Raw genomic sequence first — 25,076 nt, forward strand, 5'->3', positions numbered from 1 at the left:
TTCCTCTCAAAGCGCCGTTACGCTGTTATCACGGCACTGCCATCTTCTCTATTAGCGTCTCCTCCGTTATTTATAATAAAACTCCATTTGTTTCCTAAATGTTTCAGTCTCCCGTTTTGTCATGGTTGTTGAGCTGAGTTGTGACTGCGCTTTGGCCCTTAAAGCTCAGTGACTAAAGCACACAGAGAATAATTCTGTCTTATTACAAAATGACAACTTCCATATTTACCAAAGCCTTATATAAATGCAGTGTTATGTGCGAACAAACTTGATAACGCACAGCACTGTAACAACAGAAGCAGTAATACAGCAGTACTCGTGCTAGCAGTACTGTAATTATTGTATAGCAGTAATAATAGCATAAGTAATTAGTAACCTAATGGAACAGAAACCATACTAAATGAACAGTAGTTGTGCTGGTAGTTCTAGTACAAAGAATTATACTAGCAATAGAGCTAGTGTTAGCCAGTAGTCATGGTAGCAACTGTGGCTCCAGCAGTAACGTAAGGCCAGCGGCATTGATGGATGCTGGCAGTTTAAATGGCACCGGGCCCAGTCACAACTGCGCCGCATCCAACTGCCCGCGCGGTTATGTCATGCCCGAGCCATCCATCTCGGCAGGCGGTGCCAGGGAGAGGAGCGTAGGTCCGGACCGCGCTGGAGCGTCTCGGCAGGCCCCGGCGCGGCCGGCCTCTCCGCAGCGCCGTGCGTCTCCTCCTCCTCCCCCACACGGGGAGCCCAGCTCGGGAGCCAGCTCAGGCGGGGGCTCGGGAATACCCGCGCTTCACCGGGGACTTAGCTCAGGCTCCTCGTCCCCCAGCCCCCCTTTTTACCGGGAATTACATTCAGATCCGCGTACGCGAAAGGCGCTAGCTTTGCGCGAGTTAGCCCCGCGGCTACGCGAGAACACAAAGGAACTGAGGGACGCGACCGCGGGAAGGCGCGGCGCTGACGCGAGGGCCTGCAGGTTACGACTTGAGCAGCTGCGCGCGTTTGTGCTCGCGCTCGTTACCCGGGTACAGCGTGCGGCCGCGCGGCCGGACCGCGGAGAGTGGGCGCTGACACGGAGCGCTCCTGTAGCGTCCAATCAATCACTAGCGCACGAGGCGAGGAGCAGACAGACCGCCGGCACCTCCTATTCACTCGGGCCCATTGAGGGGGCTGGGAGAGGGGCGCCGGAGCGCCAGCGCCGTCTGAGACGCCCGGGTGCCTGCGTGCCCGCTCACGAGCCTGGCACCCCCACCGCCGCCACCCCCGCTTTGGGCTGCCCAGCGTCAGAGGGCTCAGGGCTCAGCAGAAAGAAGGTCTGGCGCCAGCCTCCCTCTCTCTTTCTCCTGCTCTTTTCTCTTCTATTCTTTCTTTCTTTGTCCCCCTTTCACACTGGTCCCCTTTCTCACTCGCTCAGTCTAAACGTTGGGTATAAAGTGGGAGAGGCAGCCGTCCTCCCTGCATGCCAAGGGCTCTCAAAGACACCGAAGAGCACAGATTTCTGTTCCTCTCATTAGCGATGCAAACAGGTTCAGCCATGATTACCTGCTTTTGATAGCAGCATCAGGCAGCATTGGCCACGACGCTGATCATAAAACTAATAAGGACCAGCACAAAAGGACCAATACAAAGCGCAAAACAAAGCATGACATCATACCGCACTTGGTTTGACTCTGACCAGAATTTATTTGCATACTAAAAATGAAGCCTCTTTGAAATGTCATCGGCGGTCTACAAGAGGGCTGCCATTTTGAGTTTCCCTTAGCTCCAGGAGAGCAGGGGTGACAGGCGGGATAAAATGCAGAGAACGCGCGAGACGGCCTCAGTTCGGCCAGCATCTCCCCGCTCCATTCGGGACGGCTACATTTTCGCCTTGCGTTTCATTAACTCAGCAAACAAACGGTTTCCGCTGCCCCAGCTATCTAATAAAAACCAGAAGAAGACGACGAGAGTGGAGCCAAGCGGAGAGAGAGGCTGTTTTCTGAAAAATCCCACGTCGTTTAATTAGGGGGGGAAAAAAATTAAACGACAGCCGCCAACACGCAAGCTGAGGGACGGGACGACACGTGAGTCACTGTTTCCAGCGTTCTCACGCGCGGAGCTGAGGCAGCGTTATTCTGCCAATCAGGAGCCGCGGCAGACGCAAGCGCTCGCCGCCGGAGGAGACGCCTCCCAGTCCCCGCGCCGAACGAGCCTGGCGGTTCCCCCGCGGTCAGAGTGCGTTGATGCGCTTACACGCTACTGTACTATAAAGTATAACTGGAGGATAGAAAGAGAGAAATATACCTGTTCTTAGACGTCAGATGAGAGGCGACAGTCATTAGCTTGCTAAGACATAAAGCTGAGATTCACTGTAGCATCCTGGGGGAGCGCACACACACACACACACACACACACACACATACACACACATACATACATGTATACACACACATGCGCGAGCACGCACACACAGACACACATACGCACACACAGACACACGCGCACACACACACACACACACACACACAACACACACACACACACACACACATGCACACATACATGTATACACACACATGCACGAGCACGCACACACAGACACACATACACACACACACACACACACACACACAAGCATACACACACGCACGTACACACACATACATTCTCACGCACGCACACACGTAGACGCACATACACACATACACACGCACGCACTCACGCATGCACACAGATATACACACACACGCACGCACTCGCGCATGCACACAGACACACACAAACGCACACACAAGCGCATACACACATACACGCACGCACACATACGCACACACACACACGCACACACACACGCACGCACCCTGCCCATGTGAAGCCGAGATAAACACGCGTGTTATAAATGGCGGCCGTGGCGCGGTGGCTGGCGACAGGCACACTTAGCGCATCACGCGCAGTACAGTAGGCGTGTGTACCGGGCCGAGGGAGGGAAGGACAGTTCCCTAAAGCTGTCCACACTAATAAGGCACCTCTTGGCCTCCCGTAAATGGGCTTTTTTTTCCCCTTAATGGACGTTCTGTTCTGACCGCGGCGGCGAAGGAGAGCGCGGGAGCGGGGAGGCCGGCGTTCGGCGGGTCCGCGTTTCACCCGCGTCTCCAGGGCGGGCGGGGCAGACACAGGGAGAGCCGGGGCAAGAATAGGGGGGACAGTGCATGAGAGAGGGGCTGTGTTCAACGCCAGTGTGAGCCTGCCTTCCCCCGCCCGCGTGTATACACACACACACATGCACATACACACGCACACACACACACATACACGCAAGCACACACACACGCCCCTAACCACCCCCCCCCCCCCCCTCACCCCCATCTCCAGAAGCAGCGAAGGCGTTGCAGTGGCTGTTTGTCACTAAATGAAGGCCTGCATTCTTTAGGGCCTGAAGCTGGGTGCCTGCCAGTCCTCCTGGCCACTGAGTCCCATTTTATTAAGAACAAAATGGAGCCTATGAAAGGAGCGCAGCCTGAGCTGCACAGGTCTGAAAGGGGGGGGGGGGAGAGAAACTCACCAAAAAACAAACATACCAGCCTCCTTAAAGAGACAGCAGCCCAGTCAGAGGGATGCCCAGGATTCCGTCCCCGCCATTGGCCGACGGGGCCCGGCGGGACCAATCGAACGGCTCCGTCCTCAGCCCGCCGGCCCCGCTCCCCGTCTGTTTTGCGTCTCCCGCAGGTCAGGCCAGAGTAACGTCTCGCGCCGCGGTGTCATCGGTCCCGAAGACGCGGGGTTCCTCCCGACCCCCCCTCCCCCCCCCCCCCACCCTCCCGCCCCACCTGGCCGGCTTAATGAGGCGCTGTGATGTGGAACAACACCGAGCCGAGTCTGGAGGGGCGCTCAGTGAAAGGAGCACTCAAACTGATGGTCTAGCTAAACAACCCCCCCCCCCAACCATATGCACCACACACAAGACCCCCAAACAAGCAACAAGTGTGCGGCATGAGCCGAGCGTGAGGCCCGGAGCCCCAGAGCGGGCGGCGGAGGGGGACTCAATGTGCTGTTTGTTTGTTTGTTTGTTTGTTTGTTTGTTTACGGGGCTCTCCGACCGGAAGCACGCCGCGCTCGTTTGTCTCTGCACTCCCCCACGGGCGTCAGGCGCGACCCAGGTACCGGGAAAACTGATTTCTCCCGCTCGCCGTGCGGCACACGCGGTGCGTCCGCAGAACCACCCCCCCCCCCCCACGGCGAAAGCGAGGACGGGCGGAACGGGCGAGCTCCTTTACCCGCGCGGCGCGGACCAGCGCCCGCCCCAAACCCCCCGAAAACAAGGATCGGGGGAGAGAGCGGCGGGGAAAGGCGGCGTGAAAGGAGCCATTTATTTTGAAATGTTTACCGCGCGCGCTGAATCACGCTCTGTTTACGCTGCCGTTTTTGCGAGCGCTGAACGAAACACAAAACCCGGCTTGTCCGCCGATCGCGATAAAAACACGACAGATAGAGAGAGAGAGAGAGGTCGAGTCGGTCCGCCCGTATTTTCACACCGTCTGCGGTGCACGCCCCCCAGCGCTGACCAATGCCCTTGGAAAGGGCTCGTGTTGCTATAATACCAATGCTTCAGAAGGGGGGGGGGGGGGAATAAAGCATCTGATACGGGGGGGCGTACAACAGCACAGCAGGTAGCGCTTTAATTCTAGAACATTCTCTAAACATGTCCAGGAATAGAACAAAGGAATAAATGTGAGCTAATTTTAAACTCCTTTGGGCTGACGCTCCAGCAGGGCCGTAAGCCACGTCTCTGAGCCCGTTCTGAGGCCCGCGCGGCTCGCTGTCTCCGGGCAGAGAGGACCCGCGGAGGCCCCTGGGTTTCGCTGTCAAACTGACGGCGCGCCGCTAATACACCGGGAGCCCAACAGAGCGTCCCCAGTTCCCCCCCCCCCCTCGTCGGCGACGGCGCTGCCATTTCCACGCGCGCCGGAGGCGTCCTCGCACCCCGACGCGTCAAACACCGAAAAGGCTCGCTCCCGAAAGACCCGGCTCCTTTCCATTTTTAGTCCTGGCCTTCGGCAGCGCGATTTGGATACCGTTCTCTTTTTCAAGATCGGTGAATAATTCTGTTAAAGACGAACACTGGCGGCATGAATCACGTTTCTGGAGGTAATTCAATCGCCGGAGCGTTACACTCTCAAATGGATGGAGTCGTGCGTGAAGCAGGAACAGAGCCCCGACGCGCATCTTCAAGTTTTAAACGTGATCCCGATATCTTTAGTGAGAGGTCGAGGCCAATAGCTCTTCATTCACACGGGCTCGCGTGACCGTTAACGGCACTAATCCCAATCGCTTCCACCCTGGGCGTCCCCTTGACCTACCTACACCTACACGTCCCACGCAGACTCCGACCACAAGAAAACAGCCACATATTCATGAACGCCCAAATCTGACCGCTTAACCGTTCTGCGAGGGGAAAGCTCGTTCCCCAAAACAGCGCCACCACTGGCGAGCGGGCGCCACTGCGTCCTCTTTCCCGCGTAGGAAGCTGAGACATGGCGATAGTTCACTGAGGCCCCGTTGCCGTCCGAAGGCGGTAAGTGGCGGCTGGGAGACGTGGGAGAGGACAGTCGGCTGGACGCGGGCGCAGGGACAGGGACGGGGACAAGGCGCGGCCGGCCATCCGCCGGGGCCCTCTCGGGGCGGCCGGCCCCTCTCCTCCCGGCGATGCGGCGGGGTTGGCCGCGGAGAGCTGAACAGGAGACACGGGTTTCCTGGCTGGCAGCGCGCGGCCCGGCGGGCGCTCTGCCAACATCTGGCTTTGATATCGCTTACAAACCGCTTTGTGTGCGATCCCGGGAGCGAGGGGACGTCTGGGAGGGAATTGTGGCGGTTGTGTGCGCGTCGGACGAGTGGGGGGTGGGGGGGTGGGGGGTCAGAAGAGACACGACCGTGGAGAGAGAGGCAGCGAGCGGGATTTTACAGCCACCCCCCGACTCCCCCAGCCGCCCTCCCCTCCCACCGCTGCTATTACCTCACTGTCCTTCAGAGCTGGAGACGCCTCACGCTCTGGAGAGCCACCTCCTTTCGCTAGGCAACAGGAAAGGCGGGAAAGAACGGCGGCAGTCGTGTCGGCACATCGGCCGCACGCTGCGGAGAGGCCACAGGTGGGCGTGGCGCCGTGAGGCCGTTACATCACTGCTCACACTCATCCTCACCCAGAGTTTACACAACACACACTCTGAACAAACTCCCCGCAATAACGTTTAAAACCACTGAATTGTATCAGGTGCATCTTGTTGAAGTTAAAAGCCTTCTACTTTGAAAACTCAACACATTGAGGGAAAGAAATGAGAGTTCTTACAGTTCCTCTGACAGCTGGAGTTCCCTGGCCTGTCCTGTCCTGTCCTATGACTCATCTTATTTAACCTCTGAGGATGGCAGGGCACCCTGATGGCTGAATGCTGCAGACATCCATCCATCCATCCATCCATCCATCCATTATGTAACCCGCTTATTCTTGGTCAGGGCCACAGGAAGCCACAGCATATTCCAGCTTGCATTGGACAATACACCCTGGACAAATTGCTAATCCATCACAGGGTCCACACACCATTCACTTACACACTCATACCTATGGGCAATTCAGAGTCTCCAATTAGACTACTTGCGCGTCTTCAGACTGTGGGAGGAAGCTGGAGTACCCAGAGGAAACCCATGTAGACATGGGGAGAATATGCAAACTCCACACAGAAAGGGCCAGGCCAGGACCTTCCTGCTGTGGGGCGACATTGCTACCCACGCCAGTGATGTGTCCTGCCAGCTGCCAGCTGCAGGGCAGGTGGAACATGTTGGGTGAGAAGAGACGTCCCTCCATTTTCCATCTGCGGTAACGAGGCCGTTGGTGGGGTCACGGGTGGGGCCATGGGTGGGGCCATGGCCGATGTTTCCACCATCCTCACCCCTCGCAAAAAAGGGGTTTCCCCAAACTCTCCCGACCAACCAGAGGTGAAAACAAGGTGATGCCCTGGCAGGGCACCCCTTGGACGCGACGGGTCGTCCAATCGCCACGCAGAACCGTTATCCTTTCGCCCAATGCGGGCCCTCAGTGGCGGAGGGGGGGGGGCGGTTCTCCGCGCACCGCGTGGCATCCGACCGCTCCGCAGGGATAACCCCGAGTCACTTCTTTCCCAACCGCTTGGGCCCGCTTGTCAGACATGTTTCCTGGAGTCCAAACATGCCTGGAGTTATTAATCAGCACGGTGAAAGGTGGGCGGCAGCGATCTGTCATTTTGCCCTGAAATTAGCGCCCTGGCGACGCGGCTTCCCTCCAGACGCGCGGGAGGTGAAATGACTGGAATCCGCAGATCGCGTGCAGGGCAGACGGGGCCCAGGCCGAGCGCAGCCATGTCGACAGGGAGAAATCGCGCTGCTCACTTTTGAAGTCGGGGAGAGAAGATGGGGCGGGATGGACCCCACAAAGCCTCTTCACCGCGGTCACCTCCCCACACTGAGATACACACACACACACACACACACACCCACACACTCAGACACACACAAACACATACGCACCCATACACATACACACACACACACCCCCATACACACACACATACGCACCCATACACATACCCACACACACACACACACACACACACATACACACACACATACACTCAGACACACACACACACACACACATACACCCACGCACGCACACACATGTACACACACACACCCCCATACACACACACATACCCACACACACACACACACACACACACATACACCCACACATACACTCAGACACACACACACACACACACACACACACAGATTCACACAGATAAACACACAGACACACACACACATACGCACCCATACACATACACTCAGACACACACACACACACAGATTCACACAGATAAACACACATACGCATACATACACACCCATATGTGCACCGACAAAAACAAGCACACACAGACGCGCACACGCGCACAAACACTGTTCTCTTGCACACATACACAAACCCACATGTTGCGGGTAACACGAAAGCGTCCCGGGGGGGGGGGGGGGGGTTTCCCGCGGGGTCCGGGCAAACGAGGGCGGCGGGGGGGGGGGGCGAAGCGCGCCCGTCACGGCGCCCTTCCCGCCGTCCCGCGCGCATCGATTCCGAGGAAACCGCTGCCATTATCCGCAGCGTCGCCGGAATGTCCATTAAGGAGGACGTTTCTGACCTCCGCGGCGCGGATGAAGAGCGCGGGCCGGCGGCGGGGCGGGCCGCTCCCAATCAGGAGCCGGCGACGGAGCAGACGGGGAGTCTGGGGGGGCCGGGGGGGAGAGCGGAGAGCGACGCGTAAGAACGGGGGCCGGCGGGAGAGCCTCCCGACCGCCACAAAGAGCGGCTTTCACCCCCATTTATTTTTATCGCCCCGGCCCCTCGGACCCACGGCTTCTGTCCCGCTCCTCGGCCGCGGAACGCGGAGGTTTGACTGCGCCTTTTAAATTGGCCGGGAAGGAGAATCGATCGAGTGTTTGTCTTATGCTACATCACTCCAGAAGCGCAGTGTAAATAAACACGGGGCCGGGGGGGTGGGGGGGCGGGGGGGGGAGAGAGAAAGGGAAGCCCGGCAGTGCGCGGGCCGGCCCCGGTCTCACGGGGGGGTGGAAAGAGCCTGGCCTCTCTTTTTTTATGGCGCTTTTCTGCACCTTTAATGGCGCCTGAAATTGTTGGGGGAATCGGTGCGGTGGGACCGGTGGGCGCTCGGCTGTGCGGGCCGGCTGGCTCCCTTCGGTGCCGCTGTGGTTGGAAGTTGCCCGCCGGGTACCGGACCATGGGCAGCATGCCCAATCCCCCCCCACCCCCCACCCTCCATCCCTATGCCACTCATGCACCGCCCCAACACCCCCTACCCCCCCTACTCCCTGTCACTCTTCCATTCAGTACAATTCAATTTCTTCACGATTCAATTCTATTATATTTCATGTATAGCGATTATTATGAATCTTTTTACTAATTTTAACCCCCCCAAGAGCAGGCTCAGGGTGATGGCGTTAAGGACATTTCTTAGGCTCTCATAGGCAGTTATTAGAATGTGCAGCCTGTGCTCTGTTGAGCAGGGCCAGTGTGCAGTCTGCTGAAATGCAGTGGGGAGGACTCTGAGGCCTGAGAATTACACCGCCTGAGATTCAGAGTCTCTGTCCAGGCGCTGCAGCGGTCAGTAGAGTGGCACGTCGCCCTAGAAGCTCAGAAGCTCATAATCTGTAATCCTAAAGGAGGTTGCAGGTTTGATTCCCATATGGGGCACCACCATTGTACCCTTGAGCAAAGCACTTAACCCTGAATTGCTTCAATAAACATCCAGCCGCCTAATTGGAAACATGTGGAAATGTCCGCTCTGCTAGCTGGCCTGGATGAGGGCACACGCTACGCACTCATAACGGAAAAGACGGAATAGTCTTCGGACACAGTGGCCAGAGCACAGCGGCCAGAGCACAGCCAGTGTAATGAGAGCGAGGACAGAGGGGGACAGGGGGGGACAGAGGGGGACAGAGGAGACAGCGGGCTGGTAAAAACACAGAACAGCCAGGGGCGCCACCAGGAATTTCGGGCCCCATGAAAAGATCTCACACTGGGCCCCACCACTCCAGGAAATTCTGTTGTAGTATTTTTTGAGGGCCCCTGTCAGTCAGGGCCCTTGGAATCATCCTAACTACCCCCCCCTTACGGCACCATCTAAACACGTAATGAAGTGGGTTTGCTTGGGTAACCAACAGTAGCAACAGAAAGCAGAGGAGAAATGCTATTGCGTCATTCATGTCATTCCTCACACATTCCTCTCTCAGCTCGGGAGCACTTTTGCAGAAGCTCTCTGATATCAAACGGACAGGGCCGGGCTTCAGGTTCTCGTACGCGAACCTTTGGCGGCCGACGCTGTGGAGGGGGAGAGAGGGAAGGGGGGGTGGGGCGGGGAGGTGGGTGGGGGGACAGGACACAGCGGAGACAGACAGAGGGCCTGAGACAGGAGCTGGGGCAGTTAAGAGGCTGTTAAATAGTTAATATCGTGGCGCCCTATATAACGCCCTGCGGAGGACCGCTGGAGTCTTCACGGACAGAAAGGCATTAATATTAGCGGCACCGGGGGCGACTCACAGTGAAATTCCAGCTCCTTTGGAAACAAACAGAACGGGTGAGAAATTTGGTTCTGAACGCAGCGCTACGGCGTAATACCCCGTTTCGGTGTTGTGGTCACATTCCTGACGCCGTCCCCCGGCCGTAAAAATGGGGGGGGGGGGGGGGTGGCCCGGGCTCCTCTGAGCCGCGGCGCTTCTGTTTCACGTACGTGGCGGGGGCGGCGGGAAGTTTCCGCAGGCACAACGAAGGCGCGGCGGCAGCGCTGATGCATCGTCTCGGGCTGGTTCGGCACGAGCCCGTCGCACAAGCGAGTGGGCGGTTCCTTTTTTCAGGTAACCGGCTGACCGGCGCGCAGAATCGGCACCCACACCCGCGCGGTGCCAAACCAGGCGCTGTTTAATAAGTTTCACTAAGAACAGCACACTATGCCTGCTGTGTAAAACAGCGAAATGCCTCACAGTTGTGGCCTCGTCGTCCATTCTTAGCTGCAGATATGGACATGGAAAGAGGGACAATGTGGACACAGACAACGTAAAGATGCCGGTTGGATTAACGCAATGCATTGCTTCTGGGAGAGTGACGGTCAGCGTTAGCTTGTTTTCTGAAAGGCGTATTTTTTTGAAGTGGTGAGCGTCTGAGCGGATGGCTGCTGTCGCTCCGGGTGTCTCCCCATCAGGGTCTGGCGCCGGTGACTCAGTCAGCCAGGGAGGGAGTCACGCTCGAAGCCTTGGGACTGGCTGGGGTGCTGTGCACACCAGCGGCCATTACGAGTCTAAGACATGACACTGACGGCCCCTTTGCTCTTTTCATCAAAGCTGCGTGAGTAGACCATGCCAGGCATCTCTGACCATGTCGTGCACTTTGTGCAGAGGGAGTGCAGAGGGCTGACTTGTGCTGCATTAGAGTGCCATCTGGTGGCTGACATTAAGAACTACCGCCTCCACATTTTCTAATTGCCGAACAACAAATCTATTTCAATGACGGCTGCTTCTTAAACTATGGACCACGAATGTATGAAAACCATGGTATAACTCAAAAATAGATAGCATAAAATCTCACACAAATAATTGATGAATATCAAAGAATCCTCTCATATAAAAATCAAGGTAGACAGACACACTGCAATTCCTTTAATCTAGCTATGATCATCCGACTTGTTGCAGACAAGCTAAGGACAGTTCCAGATAGAGATGTAGAAGAAGCACTTTGTATTAATGTGGGAATGTTTAGAAATTATTGCCTGTCTGAGGCACATCCTTTTTTCCCCAATACCTGCTACAATGATGGTACCGCGTGAAAAGGGCATTAGCAGTATTTGAGGTTTGTTAACAATGTAAACATGTGTACATATTTGTAAATCATGGATATTATGCTATCTTAGAAATATTGTGTTATGTATCCATATCTTGTTGCAGACAATATTATAGGAGCTTGCTCATTTCAAGTTTTTGAAAGATGGCACTCTGAAGAGGAGAATTACTGAATGTAGTTTAATCTACATCATATCCCAACAAATATGAATAAGACATTGTTTCAACATTGTTTCTCTCCGGGGGGGATCAGTTTCACACTGATTTTAAATGGAATGGCCCACATAGAGAAAACTATTAATTTTAATTTTAATAAGTATTACAGAAAAGGATGATGATGATGATGATGGCCCATTGTCAGTTATTTTCTGCTAACTCCACTGATCTAAATGTACTGCAGAGACACGTTAGAATAATGTCACATCTGCACGCAGGATCAGTTGGATGAGGCTGTTTTTCTGCTAAGATCTGCATAGTTTATATTCACTGCACTCTGGCAAAGAGGAGGCTGTGGGAGAGAGAGTAAACAAAAGAGGTCAAAAGGTCAAGAGACGGAGGTCAAACTTTAAATTATTTCAGAGCAAGACAAACAGTGGAGATAAACAGGTAAACATATTACAACAATATTTTTAACTGCATTTTTTTAAACGGACTTTGAGTAATGCCTACAAGAGCAGTTCCCAGCCAGTAAAGCATCCTGAATTTGAACTGTGGAGCGAAAGGGCGGAGCCACGTGACATCACAGCCTCAGGTGCTCCGCAGCCTGCAGCCCTGTAGCCCTGCACGGGTGACCTGCGGCCTCCTCACACACAGAGGAGGGGCAGAGCAGCACATCCATTACAGGCCCTCTGCGCTCGGCAGGGAGGGGGAGCTTCCGAGGGGCCGCTCCGCTGTAAATCTCACGCCTGCCGGAGCTTCCTGGCTCTCGCACGCGAAGAAGCAGCTACAGTGACCGTCACATGAAACGGAGAGACGCAGGCAGCGGGTGCCAGGCTGCAGGGCCACACCATATGGATAGACAGGTCATGTGACTGTGACAGGGGTGTCCAGTCTTATCTGAAAAAGGTAACATGAGGGTGCAGGTATTTGTTTTAGCCCAGCACTATGACACCTGATTCGACTAATTAACGAACCGTGGTCTTCAATCAAGACCTTGATAAGTAGAATCAGGTGTCTAAGCACTGGGCTAAAACAATAACCTGCACCCACACTGGCCCTTTTTGGATATGACCGGACACCCTTGGTCTATGACAATGACACTTGCCATAACCTTGTTTACTGTCTCCTCCTCATGAGCAGCTCTTCAGACAACCTGCCATTTTCACTGCTCCTGTTCTTGGCCACGGTCACAGGACGGCTCATTGGTGGGACTGAATTCGCACGCAACAGAAGCGCAGACAGACGCAGAGAGCGGTGCACTAACTACGGCCAATCAGCTCCTACTACCTCCCCCCCCCCCCCTTCCCCCTTCCCCCCTTCCCACATCAGGCCATTTTTCATTACTCAAATTCCATTTTGGGAACAGCCTCAAGCTGACTTTGGGGGTGAACGCGTAGCCCCAGATGTGGCGCGTTATAAAACAAATTGCCACAGTAATAGGCGTGTTAATTTTAATTAGGACAGAGTGGTGACGGGTTATCCTATTTAAAGCTGAGTCGGTTTATTATTTTTAAGGCTATTTGTGAGGAGGCCTTTTGGGTAAGAGCAGCCATGGAGGGGGGGGCAGGCATCCAGGAATTGGTGCCAAGAAATCCCTCTACCTTGCAAATATTTTTTGTACCTGGTAGGCCTTTACTTTGTGTTAAAAATTGATTGGTTGCAAAAAAAAAAAGTTGGTTGGATGCAAACTCAGTAGTAGTTGATGGTACAGAGCTATAATAACTGACTTGAGGTAACAACAAGGTCCCTGGTTCAAATTTTAATTTCAGTCCTATTTAAGCTGTGTGTTTTTAAAAATATTTTATGAATACATTAAACTTTAAATAAAATTAATTATTTTTTTTAAATACTTTTGCAACCAATTATTTTCCACTTATTGAGATGTCTCTATATGCTTGCCCCCTGAAAGTGCTGCATGCAGCTATACTTAATACTCAGACCTTTCATTTAAAACCTCCAAAAGCATAATTAAGTAAGTGTGACAACATTTTTGTGGCTAAAATATTGGGGTTTAGAATTGGTGTCCCTTAGCACTCAGAGGTACAGAATATGCTCTTTTGTACAGTATTATTTTGAATCAAAACATCAGTTTATAGTTTATGGTATTTATCGCTTGCTAGTCATCAGGTGAAAAGCGTCCAGTTCTCCACTTCTCAAAAGAGTCATTCCTTACAAGCACTTTCACTCACCATATGTGTTTTATTTGCCATCACTGCATTATTGTGCATCGTTTTGAAGAGGTGTCTCGTTGCAGGTAATGGTAGACAGTTGTGGTTAGGACGCTAGTAGGAAAAGATCTGTATAGGACTCATGAGTGATTTTACCAAATGGACAAAATAAAAGTAATTTGAGACTAATAGTTAGGGGCTGGACTAGTACAAGTAAGTGAAAGCATATAAATATTTAACTAGCTATTATGTAGACTACATAGTCATATTTTAAAAAAAACAAAAACAAAAAAAAAAAAAACAGAAAAAAACTGAGACTCGAAATTCACTTCCTAAGATTGCTAGCAAGCTAATAATTTTCCTTGACATGAATTTCACTTCCAATTTTGTTTAGATTTGTCCTCCTAGGTTTGCTGGTCTAATTTATTTCCCTAAACATAAATAACCAGATAAAATGATATTGCATCAAAGCATTTTTTGACTTTGATAGCAGTAAAAAGTATCCTCTTAAAATGTCTACTTCACAGCTGAGTCCAAATTAAAAACCCAGACTGAGGGTAAAAAGGAGGTACTGGGGAAAGTGGGATCCATCTTGGATAAACACGCAGGACGACAGCTTAAACAAATGGCACAAAGGAACAGTCCATCTTCTGAGGAAGGGGGGGGGTTCCTCTTGGACTCGGGCCCTGTCATCGATTAGAAGATTAGCCTGTTTAGAAAGACCCTCGGACAGGTGCCCCTCAGGGACGTGGAGATATTTATGTCAAAATCAGCCAATCACAGAGCCTGGCGGGGAATCGCGCTAATGGAGGCTCACGGCCCCCGTGTTGCTAAAGCAATAAACAATGAACACGGCAACAAAGACGGACGCGGCCCGAGCAGACGCGCGGACAAGCCCGCCAAAGGCGCCGTTCCGCGGGCCTTCACCTTGAAAGGGCCGGAGAGGCCCCTCCCCAACGCTTCCCACATTCCCAAATCCGGCCCCGGGGGCGCGCTTTCAGCGGCCACTAATCAGGCCCATTGTCAGGGGCAGGAGGGAGGAGACACGGGGCACGGGGGTGTGAGCACAGGCCCAATTAGCGCACGTTAATCCGCGGCGGAGGGAGCACCGGGGTCAGGCCCACGCACCGACGCGGCGTTCCGAGCTCCGGTCGACCCGCCACGCCCCGCAGCCCCGCGGCGGCGACGCATTCGCGCGCGCTCGCTTCCAGACCGCCCGGGCACGCCGCCTTGCCCCGAGCACGGGATTCTGGGAAACGCGCCGAGCCCCTCCCTCGCCGCGTGACCGAGCGGTCGCCAGTCTTTTTTGGGGGGGGCGAGGGCTTTTCGATTCCCGCTTGGACGTTCAGCGCAATGTCGACGCCCTCGCCCCGCGGGGGCCCCCCGGGGCAGGGCAGGGCAGGGTACCGTCCGGGCGCGGCCAGGGGTTAAGCCACGACCCCCAGGAGGGCCCGGCCCAGCTTTGAAGCCGTCCACCTTCAAAGCCCCGGAGGTATTAAGGGCCGTGGGAGGCGCCGTGTGAGGCGCCGTGCTCAAACACACAAACACACTGGACTCACAGGGGTTAACCAGAGCAGCACACAATACCCAGCACTCTACAGCTCAACCCCAACCTGCCCGTCATAGGTCCGCACAGCCTCCTCCAGTAAACCTGTGACTCACTCACTCAGGTACATTACAGGGCAAGGGTCCTCAAATGACTGAACAAACTCAGTTCCTGTATGTTTTCCAAACCGAACGAGTCAGTGTCAATGCGTCAGTGAGGTAGTCACTTAGGCTCAACACCCAGGTATTTTACATTGAAGCAGAGAACAATGCCTAAAAATGATCATTTTTAAGAGCAGATCAGGTAGATTCAGTTGATAGCTTAGCTACGTTATCAACTGAATCAAATACAAACCATTTTTATCATGCACCTACACAAATGCAAAGAGATGCACAAAGATACACAACCTGAAACAAAAGCACCACTAACATGCCCCCTTGTGGTGGAAAGGTTAACTGCTGCCGCTACACTGCCTTAGAGGCCTACAGTAAGGCAGCCATGGAGGTCTGAACATGGAGTGCTTTCACGGAACGAAAGAAAAACAACCGCAAAGTTCTGTGCTTCTCTTCCCTCCGCGGTCGTCTGTATCGTTTTAATACTACAGTAGGGGGTTAATGGCAGATTGGGATGCTAGGTTTCGTTCCAAGGCAAATGGCACCCCCGAGGGAGGTACCGAATCACGTAATATTGCGTCGGGTTTGGCGTCGGAGACGAGGGGTCACCACCCGCACGGGTGCGGAACATAACGACGCGCCCCACATCGGGTCACGACGGGCGGAGTCTCTCCCGGCGCCGTCGCTACGGAGCGCGAGGATCGCTGTGTCTTCCCAGCGAGCCCCACGCGGAAGCGGCCGATGCGAAGAGCGTGGAGCCGCATTGTGATGCGAGCGCGCGTCTGGCGACCGCTGTCGGCGGCAGACAGGCACCCCCGCGCACCGGGGAGCCAGCTGCTCAAGGCAATTTCACGCACCGCAGTAGCGCAGCAGCCAATGGCTGGGAGAACAGCGATCAGGTGGCCTCACGGAGGCGGACCGGAGCCACGCCTCCCCACCACGCCCCAGCCTCCACACCCACGCTCCCGCCCTCCGCATGGCCACGCCCTTCCGATTCCATTCCAACGCCTTTTCTGCAGCTCCACTGACAATCAGCCCCACAGAGTTGCACAGTGTCAAATGAATCTTTTGACACGCTCATTTAAAAAGCCCCTGCAGGAAACAGAACCCCAGTGGCTGTAATGTTATTAAATCAGCACACATCTCAACCACACATGCCTGTCACAGCAGATGATGTCAAATACCTCTGCTTTCCTTCTACTGTCTGCCTTTCCTGTTCCTTTAGATTCCCTGTCTCTTTCCTTCTATTATTTATGCCTATCTGAACTGTGTTACCTCCACGCCCCTCCTCTTAAATAACCTGTACAATACAGGGTGTGCGTCTATGCGTGAATGCGGATGCAAGAGCGTGTGCGTGTGCGTATGCTATGCGTGCGTGTGTGTGTGTGTGTGCGTGTGTATGCATGTGTGTGTGTGCGTGTGTGTGCGTGCATGTGTATGTGTGTGCGTGTGTGTGTGCACGTATGCACGCATGTGTGTGCGTGTGTGCATGTGTGTGTATGCGTGTTAGCGTGTGTGTGTGCGTGTGTGTATGTGTGTGTGTGTGTGTTACCCAGGGGCAGTAAAAGAACACAATGAAATGAAATTGATACATTAATGACAACCTGACGGCAACGGAACACAATCAATTGCGCTTTTATTCCATTATAAATAATGGGGCCGCCTCAGACACGCTTTCTCAGTTTTACTGGCTGTGTCTCGCAGGCAGAGGAACCCTGTAACTCAGCAACCACTGATTCAGACTGTATACAAGTCACACCGGAGCTCTGACAGGACATGAGACACGCTAATAAAAATCAGACGGGTCGCAGACATTTTCAAAGACTCGGGTGACAGGGCGATCATTTGTAATAATTGGGGAAGGGACCTCAGCTGATGAAAGGAAACTCCTATGTCGCCCAAGAGAGCGGGCGCAATAAACAGGCAATAATATCTCGCGCGCATGCACTCTCGCACGTGGAATGTGGTTAATGGCTCAGTCTGTAATGGCGTAGTTCTGCGCGCACACATTCAGACGCGATGAACATCTTCATTTGACAGGATGTACCGTCCTCTCCGAGTCCCTTTTCCCTCTACACCGACGGGCTGCTGCCATCTTTTTCACACCCAGACCGTGGTGCCATGGCAACTCGAATCAATGTGATGTCCGGCACGTATGCTACCTGCGGCCGTTCCCCACAGGGCAGCCGAAACGCGCGCGGTTCTCCCTGACAGCCCCCTCGCTGAAGCCCAGCACTGCACGCTAAACAGGCCAGGCTGGGCAGCCCCTCGCAGGGCATTGAGTTTCCTTTTGTGTCACATTGCACCACACCACCATGGAAAATCTCATTTTTTACACGGACTGAAGCAGACAGCCAATACTAAATACATCTCCTTTTTTATGTGAAACAGAAATGCCCTAAAGCAGACAGGCAATACTAAATATGTCTCTTTTTCCATGCCAATAGCCAAGGAACAATTACATAACAAAATACATTTTTGTGTTGCTGTATACAGCAATTAACTAGTCAACACTAAATACAGCATATCTCCCTATGAACACCATATAGCCCAGGAATAAGGTACACAACCTACACCAAATACAACTCCTTTTTATGTGATAACCTGAGACCCGAAATACATTTTTAAAAGTATTTTCATCTGTGGTACAATACAAGTGCCTTGGAAAACAGAAACATATTGCATTGAATATATTTTTAAAAATATTTTACATTTTTACTGAATGTCTCTTGCAGTGTAGATTTCAGCATAGTAGTAGTATTGTATGAATGGCTCTTTCAACTGAGACCAGACAAAATGACAAATGAGAGGAGGAAAATGGATGGCCAGGCCTTAGGAGGATATACAGAAGTAATGGACCAAAGCCAGTACTAAATATATTATTTATGCAGTACTAAATATATCTCCCATTTATGTATTATAGAATAAAGCGCACAACCTATACACTAAATCTCCCATTTATACAGTAATGGACTCATGCAGCCGTACAATGCTCAATACATCTCCCTGTATGAAAGACCGGAGCCAAGCAAACACGACAGTTTCAAAGACAGTGCTGCTCGAACACTGGATCGACCGCGCTGCCGAAAACGACAGCAGACCCCGGGGATCAGAGAGCCCAGATAGGCGTTTGAGAGAGGCGGACACGGAGCACCGCCTCAGTCAGAGGTCCAAAGCCTTCGCGCCGGGGCCGCCAGAGAGGGTGCACTTACCGGAGCCGCAAAACCGTAAAACCTGCCGTCTGAAAAACACACACAGGTCACGAGGAAAAAAAACACACACAGGTCACGAGGAAAAAAACACACACACACAGGCCACGGGGAAAAAAACACACACAGGCCATGAGGTAAAAAAACACACACAGGCCAAGGAAAAAAACACACACAGGCCACGGGGAAAAAAACACACACAGGCCATGAGGTAAAAAAACACACACAGGCCAGGAGGGAAAAAAACACACACAGGCCACGAGGTAAAAAAACACACACAGGCCACGAGGTAAAAAAACACACACAGGCCAGGAGGGAAAAAAACACACACAGGCCAGGAGGAAAAAAAACACACACAGGCCATGAGGAAAAAAAACACACACAGGCCATGGAGAAAAAAACACACACAGGCCATGAGGAAAAAAAACACACACAGGCCATGGGGGAAAAAAACACACACACAGGCCATGGGGAAAGAAACACACACACAGGCCATGAGGAAAAAAACACACACACAGGCCATGAGGAAAAAAACACACACACAGGCCATGGGAAAAAAAACACACACAGGCCACGGGGAAAGAAACACACACACAGGCCACAGGGAAAGAAACACACACACACGCTCAGAACAGAGACAGGCGAGCGGGGGGAAGTGGGGGCCGGGGGGGCCGGGGGGGGGGGGTTGTGTTTGTGGAGGGACAGCGCAGAGATATCGAGCGCAGGCAGTATGATACGAGCCAGCGCGATGACTCCTCCGGAGCAGGCAGCTCCCCGCGACGCCAGTCTAAATTACGCCATTAGGAGGATAATAATCACCCATCACATATATCATTTACTGGATAAGGAGCTCCTCTGGGGAGCCGGGCGGGTACTCCGTGTGCCCGTTTACAAAAGCAGCCGCTCGAGTGGCATTTCCAATGGACCGCGGACCGGGAGACGAACGGGGCCAAAATTTATGCGCCGCAAAAGCGAAACGTGGAAGCACGAGCGATGCGGCATTTCTTGTCCCTGAGCCTGACTGGCTGCCTGGTAGAGCTAAAATGCATTTTTTAAAAGGGAGGCCTAGTTACATTTGTACAAAAAAAGGGCTTCCTGCTAATAACCTCATTGCAGCATACAGTAATTCAGATGTAACGGTGACAGTCCATTTGTGGAGCAAATGTACTGTCAGCAGTCGATGAACAAGACGCTAAGGCGCTCATTACTGACAGGGCTGCTCGAAACACGGAAGCCTTTTTCTTCTGTTGGAACTTTGTCGGCTGCGGAAAGCAAGTTTCTCCCAAACCGGGGGAAAAAAAAGGAAAGAGAGCCAGAACCCAACTTTAGACTGAACAAATCTGACGAGCTTCACGCTGGAGAATAGGACCGTCGCCTCCGCCGCCAAGCCAGAAATAAACCAGGCGGCTCACCGAGCGATAACAAAGCATTTCACAACACAATGCTACAATGGGGGCTTCTTTTGGGAGCAGAAATGAATGACGCAGCAGTAGCATGGGAAACAGAACCTCAGGCAGTGACGGGCTGACAGGAGGATGAGGAGAGGCCGCCGCCGCCGCCGCGCGTCTTACCCCGAGACAGAAGCGGCTCATCGCGTCCAGCGCGGTCCCCATCGGGCCCGGATAACGGACTCCCCCCCCTCCCCCGTGCGGCGGAGAGTGCTGTCTGCGTGCGGGGGGGCGTCTGACGCGCGGAGAGAGGGAGCGTTCGGGCTACCGACGTGTGGACCGCACGGCGTCCCAAAACGCAGACGACCCTCTGCTGCTCTTCCCCGTCCCCGTCCGGTCGGGACCTCTCAGGAGGAGCAAGCGGATGCCCCCGGGGTTAGCTGTGGGCCTCCTCTCCAGCGCCCAGGCGAGTGTAAGCCCAAAACCTCCCAGTCCAGTCCTGTCTGCGGGACAGCTCCTCGCCCGGCACCAGAATTTAGGAGTCCAGGCCAAGCGTCTCGCCCCGTCGAGCCAGCGAGACCCCGTCTCCAGGCTGTACTGCAGGCGCCCAGCGGCAGGTCGGAACACACGAGTGTGCTCGCAGGTTCAGCGTCTGGGCTCGGGGAGGTCTGTGCCCCTTCCAGCCCTCTCTCCGCTGTCCTCCCGTTCGGAACGGGCCCTGTGTCGGAGGGTGTATCGTGTTCCCCGCGCCGGAGAAGCTGAAACCCAATTACAATATCATTGCTGCTAATGAGGTCTCCCCTTACAGGCTCCGGTGTCCAGCAACAATGGGGCCCGATTTAAACATTAACGATGCCCCCATCTCCGCAGACGGTCTTCGGAGCCCCCAGCAATGGCTCAACACAATGGCTATGAAGACTCAGACTCAGTCCATTGGGATTCACTATCATGACCACACAGTGAAGTGGCTAGCGTTCGTTTAACCCTAACAGTGTTAATTCAGAATGAAATCAAATGTTGACCAAACATTTTGTTGTGCAGTATATTGAGAAATCATTAGGCCCGGCGTTGCAGTCCGTAGAAGTGGACATGGACATTTTGTTAGAACCAAGGCATTCACTTCTGTTTACTTATGTTGAGGGATTCCTGTTGAAATCCACAGTTTGGCCTGCATTTAGATATTCTGCTAATCTTTAACAAACCATAATATGAAACAATAAATTAAACAAGCCAGCAAACTGTCAGCCTGAATTTACAGGTAGCAAAGAGCATGTTTAGAGCTTTCCAATGCAGACGAGCTAAACGCACCCTTCCAAGGTTGTTTCCACCAAGAAGAGTCTCATCAAGGAAAAACCACAAAGATGGCCGCCCTGACCATGCGGCCATGTCCTGGCCACGCAGGTGCGCATCCTCGCCAACATCAGCCAGACTATTTCCCCTAAAGCAATAAAGCAAACCAGCAACACAGATGCACCCTAAATGCTAACCAAGCCCGCTGTTCAACAGAGAGCATACACTCAAGACTAACAAGACGGAGAAGAGTGGAAGAACCTAAATGAGCCCCAAAGCAAAGTGCACGTAGATGGAAGGTTAAATAGGTGTCAGCCACCGCAGAGGCGAATCCCACAGAGGCCTGGGGGACGCTTAAACACCTGCTTTAATGTGCAGCCCGCCCTGACGGCACATCTGCATCCCACGGCGTCAGTCACGCGGAATTCATTTGGGCTTTTCACCGCAGCGCTCCAGATCAACTCTGACAGCCACGGGCAGAGGTCTGCATCTATACGCCAATAACCACATGGGCTTTTTATTAGAAAAGAACGGTGGGAAGGGGGGGAGGAGAGAGACAGAGAGGAGCGGGAGAGAATTCATTATCAAGGCTCTACTGGAGAACACCTGAAACAGGTAAAATGCCATGCGGGAGCCTGCCCGTGAGGCGAAGGGAATGGAAGAGACCGCTCAGCGCGCTCATTAACGCGCCGCAGTAGCGAAAGCACGCCGAGCGCCGGGGAGAAAGTATCTCTCTTCTTCGCTCCCATTTTGCGACGCTCATCAGAAAAAAGCCCAAGCGTGAAGCTGGGCCCCCTCTGAGAGGAGACGGAAGCCCGGCGACGTGCAGCGGGAGTCCGAAACCAGCCCTGGAACACAACAGTTCTCCAGCCGAATTCACCTTCGGAACGTCGGCGGCTCGACGGAGGCCTAGACCGTGTAGCCGTCCTGAGGCAGATCAGGGCGCGGAGGAGCGGAGGGAATAAAAACACAGACCCGAGCCCGTGTGACAGGGGGCCACTGCGGGCCCCTGAGGGGCCGATGCCCTCAGCTCCTCCCACCAGGCTGATGTCACACATACAGCGTATGGCTCAATACAAAAAGAGCGCATGTTTGTTTATGCATTACGAACGAGGCTAGACTATGCTGGGTGTATAATTACAGGCATTTTCTTGGACATATGTAGCTTTATAGACATATCACAAATAACATGAACTAATACAGTATGTGGCATCTTATTTTGAAGGACTGAGGTAGGTCAATAATGCTATGGGGTGCATTTCTGCCATTGTGAAGATACGCTCACACACTTGAACAGCAAGGTCAACGTGAATCGTCACTCCCGTCATCAACGACACTGAATGATCGCGTTCACGCCGTGTAAAGGCTGCACAGACTCACCAGTCGGCCGAATGAGTCTGAAACAGGAAGTAGGATACGAACTCACACGCTGTCAAGCGCCTTACTAAAAGGACGGCCCGCTTTCTGAAGTCCGAGTCTTGGAGAGATAAATTCCTACATTTCGGTTTAAATTTAGATGAATTCACAGTCTCGGCTAGTGCGGTTGTTGAACCTTATCTCTCCTTCCAGGGCCACATTAATAGTATCGGAAGAGTGGCCTTCTTTCACCAGAGGAACTTCATCTCATTTCAGGAAGGAATTCTTCCTGCATCGTAATTGCAATGGGAGGCAGGGCCTTCTCCCACAGAGCTCCTGTCTCATAGACTAATCTCCTTTCTCATGTCCAGGCTTCAGACACACCCTGTTTCTAAACACAGGCTCAAACTTTACCTTTTTAATCATTGCTAATAGTTATACATTCATGGAAGGATGGCTCAGGACCATAGAGCCTCCCGTGGAGCTGACGGTGCTGCTGCCAGTCACTGCATGTGAGTGTTCTGATTCGCTGTGCCACGCTGTGTTGGGGCGGAGTCTGCCCGGTCGGAACCACACTCACGGTTGCGCAGCGTAAACTCCCTTTCTACAAACCGTTAAGATATGCTGCCATAGCAGAGCGCCCTGGGGCCTTTCCATATTAAACTCAGACCTCTGCTTGTTCAATGCTCAGCAGCGTAATTATCAGGTTCCTTACCCGTTTGCAGTTCTGTTCTCTTCCCGGGGGTGTCTGCCCCATTACCCCACTCTGAGGTCACAGACCATTCCGGCTCCGGCCCTCTAATGGTTCAAACCCACTATGACCCAGAGGCCTGGAGATGCATCACCTCGCTTATCCTCAATTTCACATTCAAACAATTCTATGCTTGGACCATTTTATCAGCTAATTTATAGCCTACAATCAGCCCATCCACGGTGTCAGTTTGCTATAGATTCCGTATAAGCGGTATTTTACCATTTAGCTTGTCTTTAATTATTGACACCAGGCCAGCCAGTAGAGGAATAGCTTTTCTTTCTTTTTTTTGAAAAACAACACTACTGAAATATAAAATGCAGTGGCAATCAATAAAAATAAATATAATTAAAATGATTGTATTTGACATTGTTTTCACCACAAGCAAGGCATCCGATGGGATTCTTATTGAACTCTTTTGAATTCCCAGCAGGCACAGGGTGGTAAATATCGCTAGAACCTCACAGCGGTGGTGAGTGATGTCACAAGAGATCACGCCCAGGGAAGTCTGCGTGTTTTCACGTAAGCTAGCCACAGTCATCTGCAGTCGTGTTTACCTTGCGCTACATCACAGCTTGTAGAGAAAAAAAGCACATGTTTCAGAGAGGCACGGCTTACTCAGCCAATCTTTTCACACTATTTCTGCTCAACAAGCAGGAAAAACGAGAACATATATTTTCCTCCAGAAGGGTCGAGTATTCGTTTTTCATTACCAGAAAAGACAACCTTCGGAAGTAAAGACTTTGAAAAGGAAGACGGGCTCTTAGCTAGGCTGAAAGCTGTGGGGGCAGTCAGAAGCTTAGGGAAAGGAGGGGTGGCACTCACAAACTTCCTCTTCAGCTTGCCCTTGCCGCCGCGGCGGCTCTTGCCCTCCGGGGGCGGGGCACTGTACTCCACCATGCCCAGGTGGTCGTCCACGGAGACGCTCTTGCGCAGGTAGGCGGCCCGCGAGCGGAAATGGGAGAAGGGCGACTGGGAGCGCGGGCGCACCTCCGCGCGCAGGTGGCTCGACTCCTCCTCGCCCTCCTCTTCCTCGTCGTCCTCCAACCGCCAGGCCTCGTCTGTAAGACAGGAGAGCGGGGGGTCACACCAGTATAAAGCACGATATGGTGCGCAGTGTGACAGTGTCTGAGTGTGTGTGTGGCATAGTGTCTGAGTGTGTGCGTGTGTGTGTGTGTGTGTGTGGCATAGTGTCTGAGTGTGTGTGTGTGTGTGTGTGCGGCTTAGTGTCTGAGTGTGTGTGTGACATAGTGTCTGAGTGTGTGTGTGTGTGTGTGTGTGGCACAGTGTCTGAGTGTGTATGAGTGACACAGTGTCTGAGTGTGTGTGTGTGTGTGGCATAGTGTCTGTGTGTGTGTGTGTGTATGTGTGTGTGTGGCATAGTGTTTGAGTGTGTGTGTGTGACACAGTGTCTGAGTGTGTGTGTGTGTGACACAGTGTCTGAGTGCGTGTGTGTGACACAGTGTCTGAGTGCATGTGTGTGACACAGTGTCTGAGTGCATGATGTGTGACATGCGCTGAGGATGGGTGGAGAAAAGTGTTTGAAGTGGGGATGGTGTCAGAGACAGTAGGTGGAAGGTGCATAATGTGTGAACAGTGCCTAGTGCTGTGGTGACCAGGTCTGTCTGCGGGTGACAGTGTGACTGCATGTGTGAAAACAACTTCTCACGTGACATGCAGCATGAGAACTGCGTGGTGC

General features: G+C 53.1%; 1 protein-coding gene across 1 annotated transcript in view; it reads right to left on the reverse strand.

Moving 5' to 3' along the window:
- Window positions 1–25,076, reverse strand: part of ankfn1b (ankyrin repeat and fibronectin type III domain containing 1b) — a 142,535-nt gene that overhangs the window by 96,368 nt on the left and 21,091 nt on the right. Inside the window, exon 3 of the mRNA XM_064322288.1 lies at window positions 24,203–24,438. Coding sequence (XP_064178358.1) covers window positions 24,203–24,438 — 236 coding nt within the window. The remainder of the gene's footprint in view (window positions 1–24,202; window positions 24,439–25,076) is intronic.

This window comes from Anguilla rostrata, chromosome 2 (genome assembly GCF_018555375.3).
Source record: "Anguilla rostrata isolate EN2019 chromosome 2, ASM1855537v3, whole genome shotgun sequence".
Taxonomy (NCBI): Eukaryota; Metazoa; Chordata; class Actinopteri; order Anguilliformes; family Anguillidae; genus Anguilla; species Anguilla rostrata.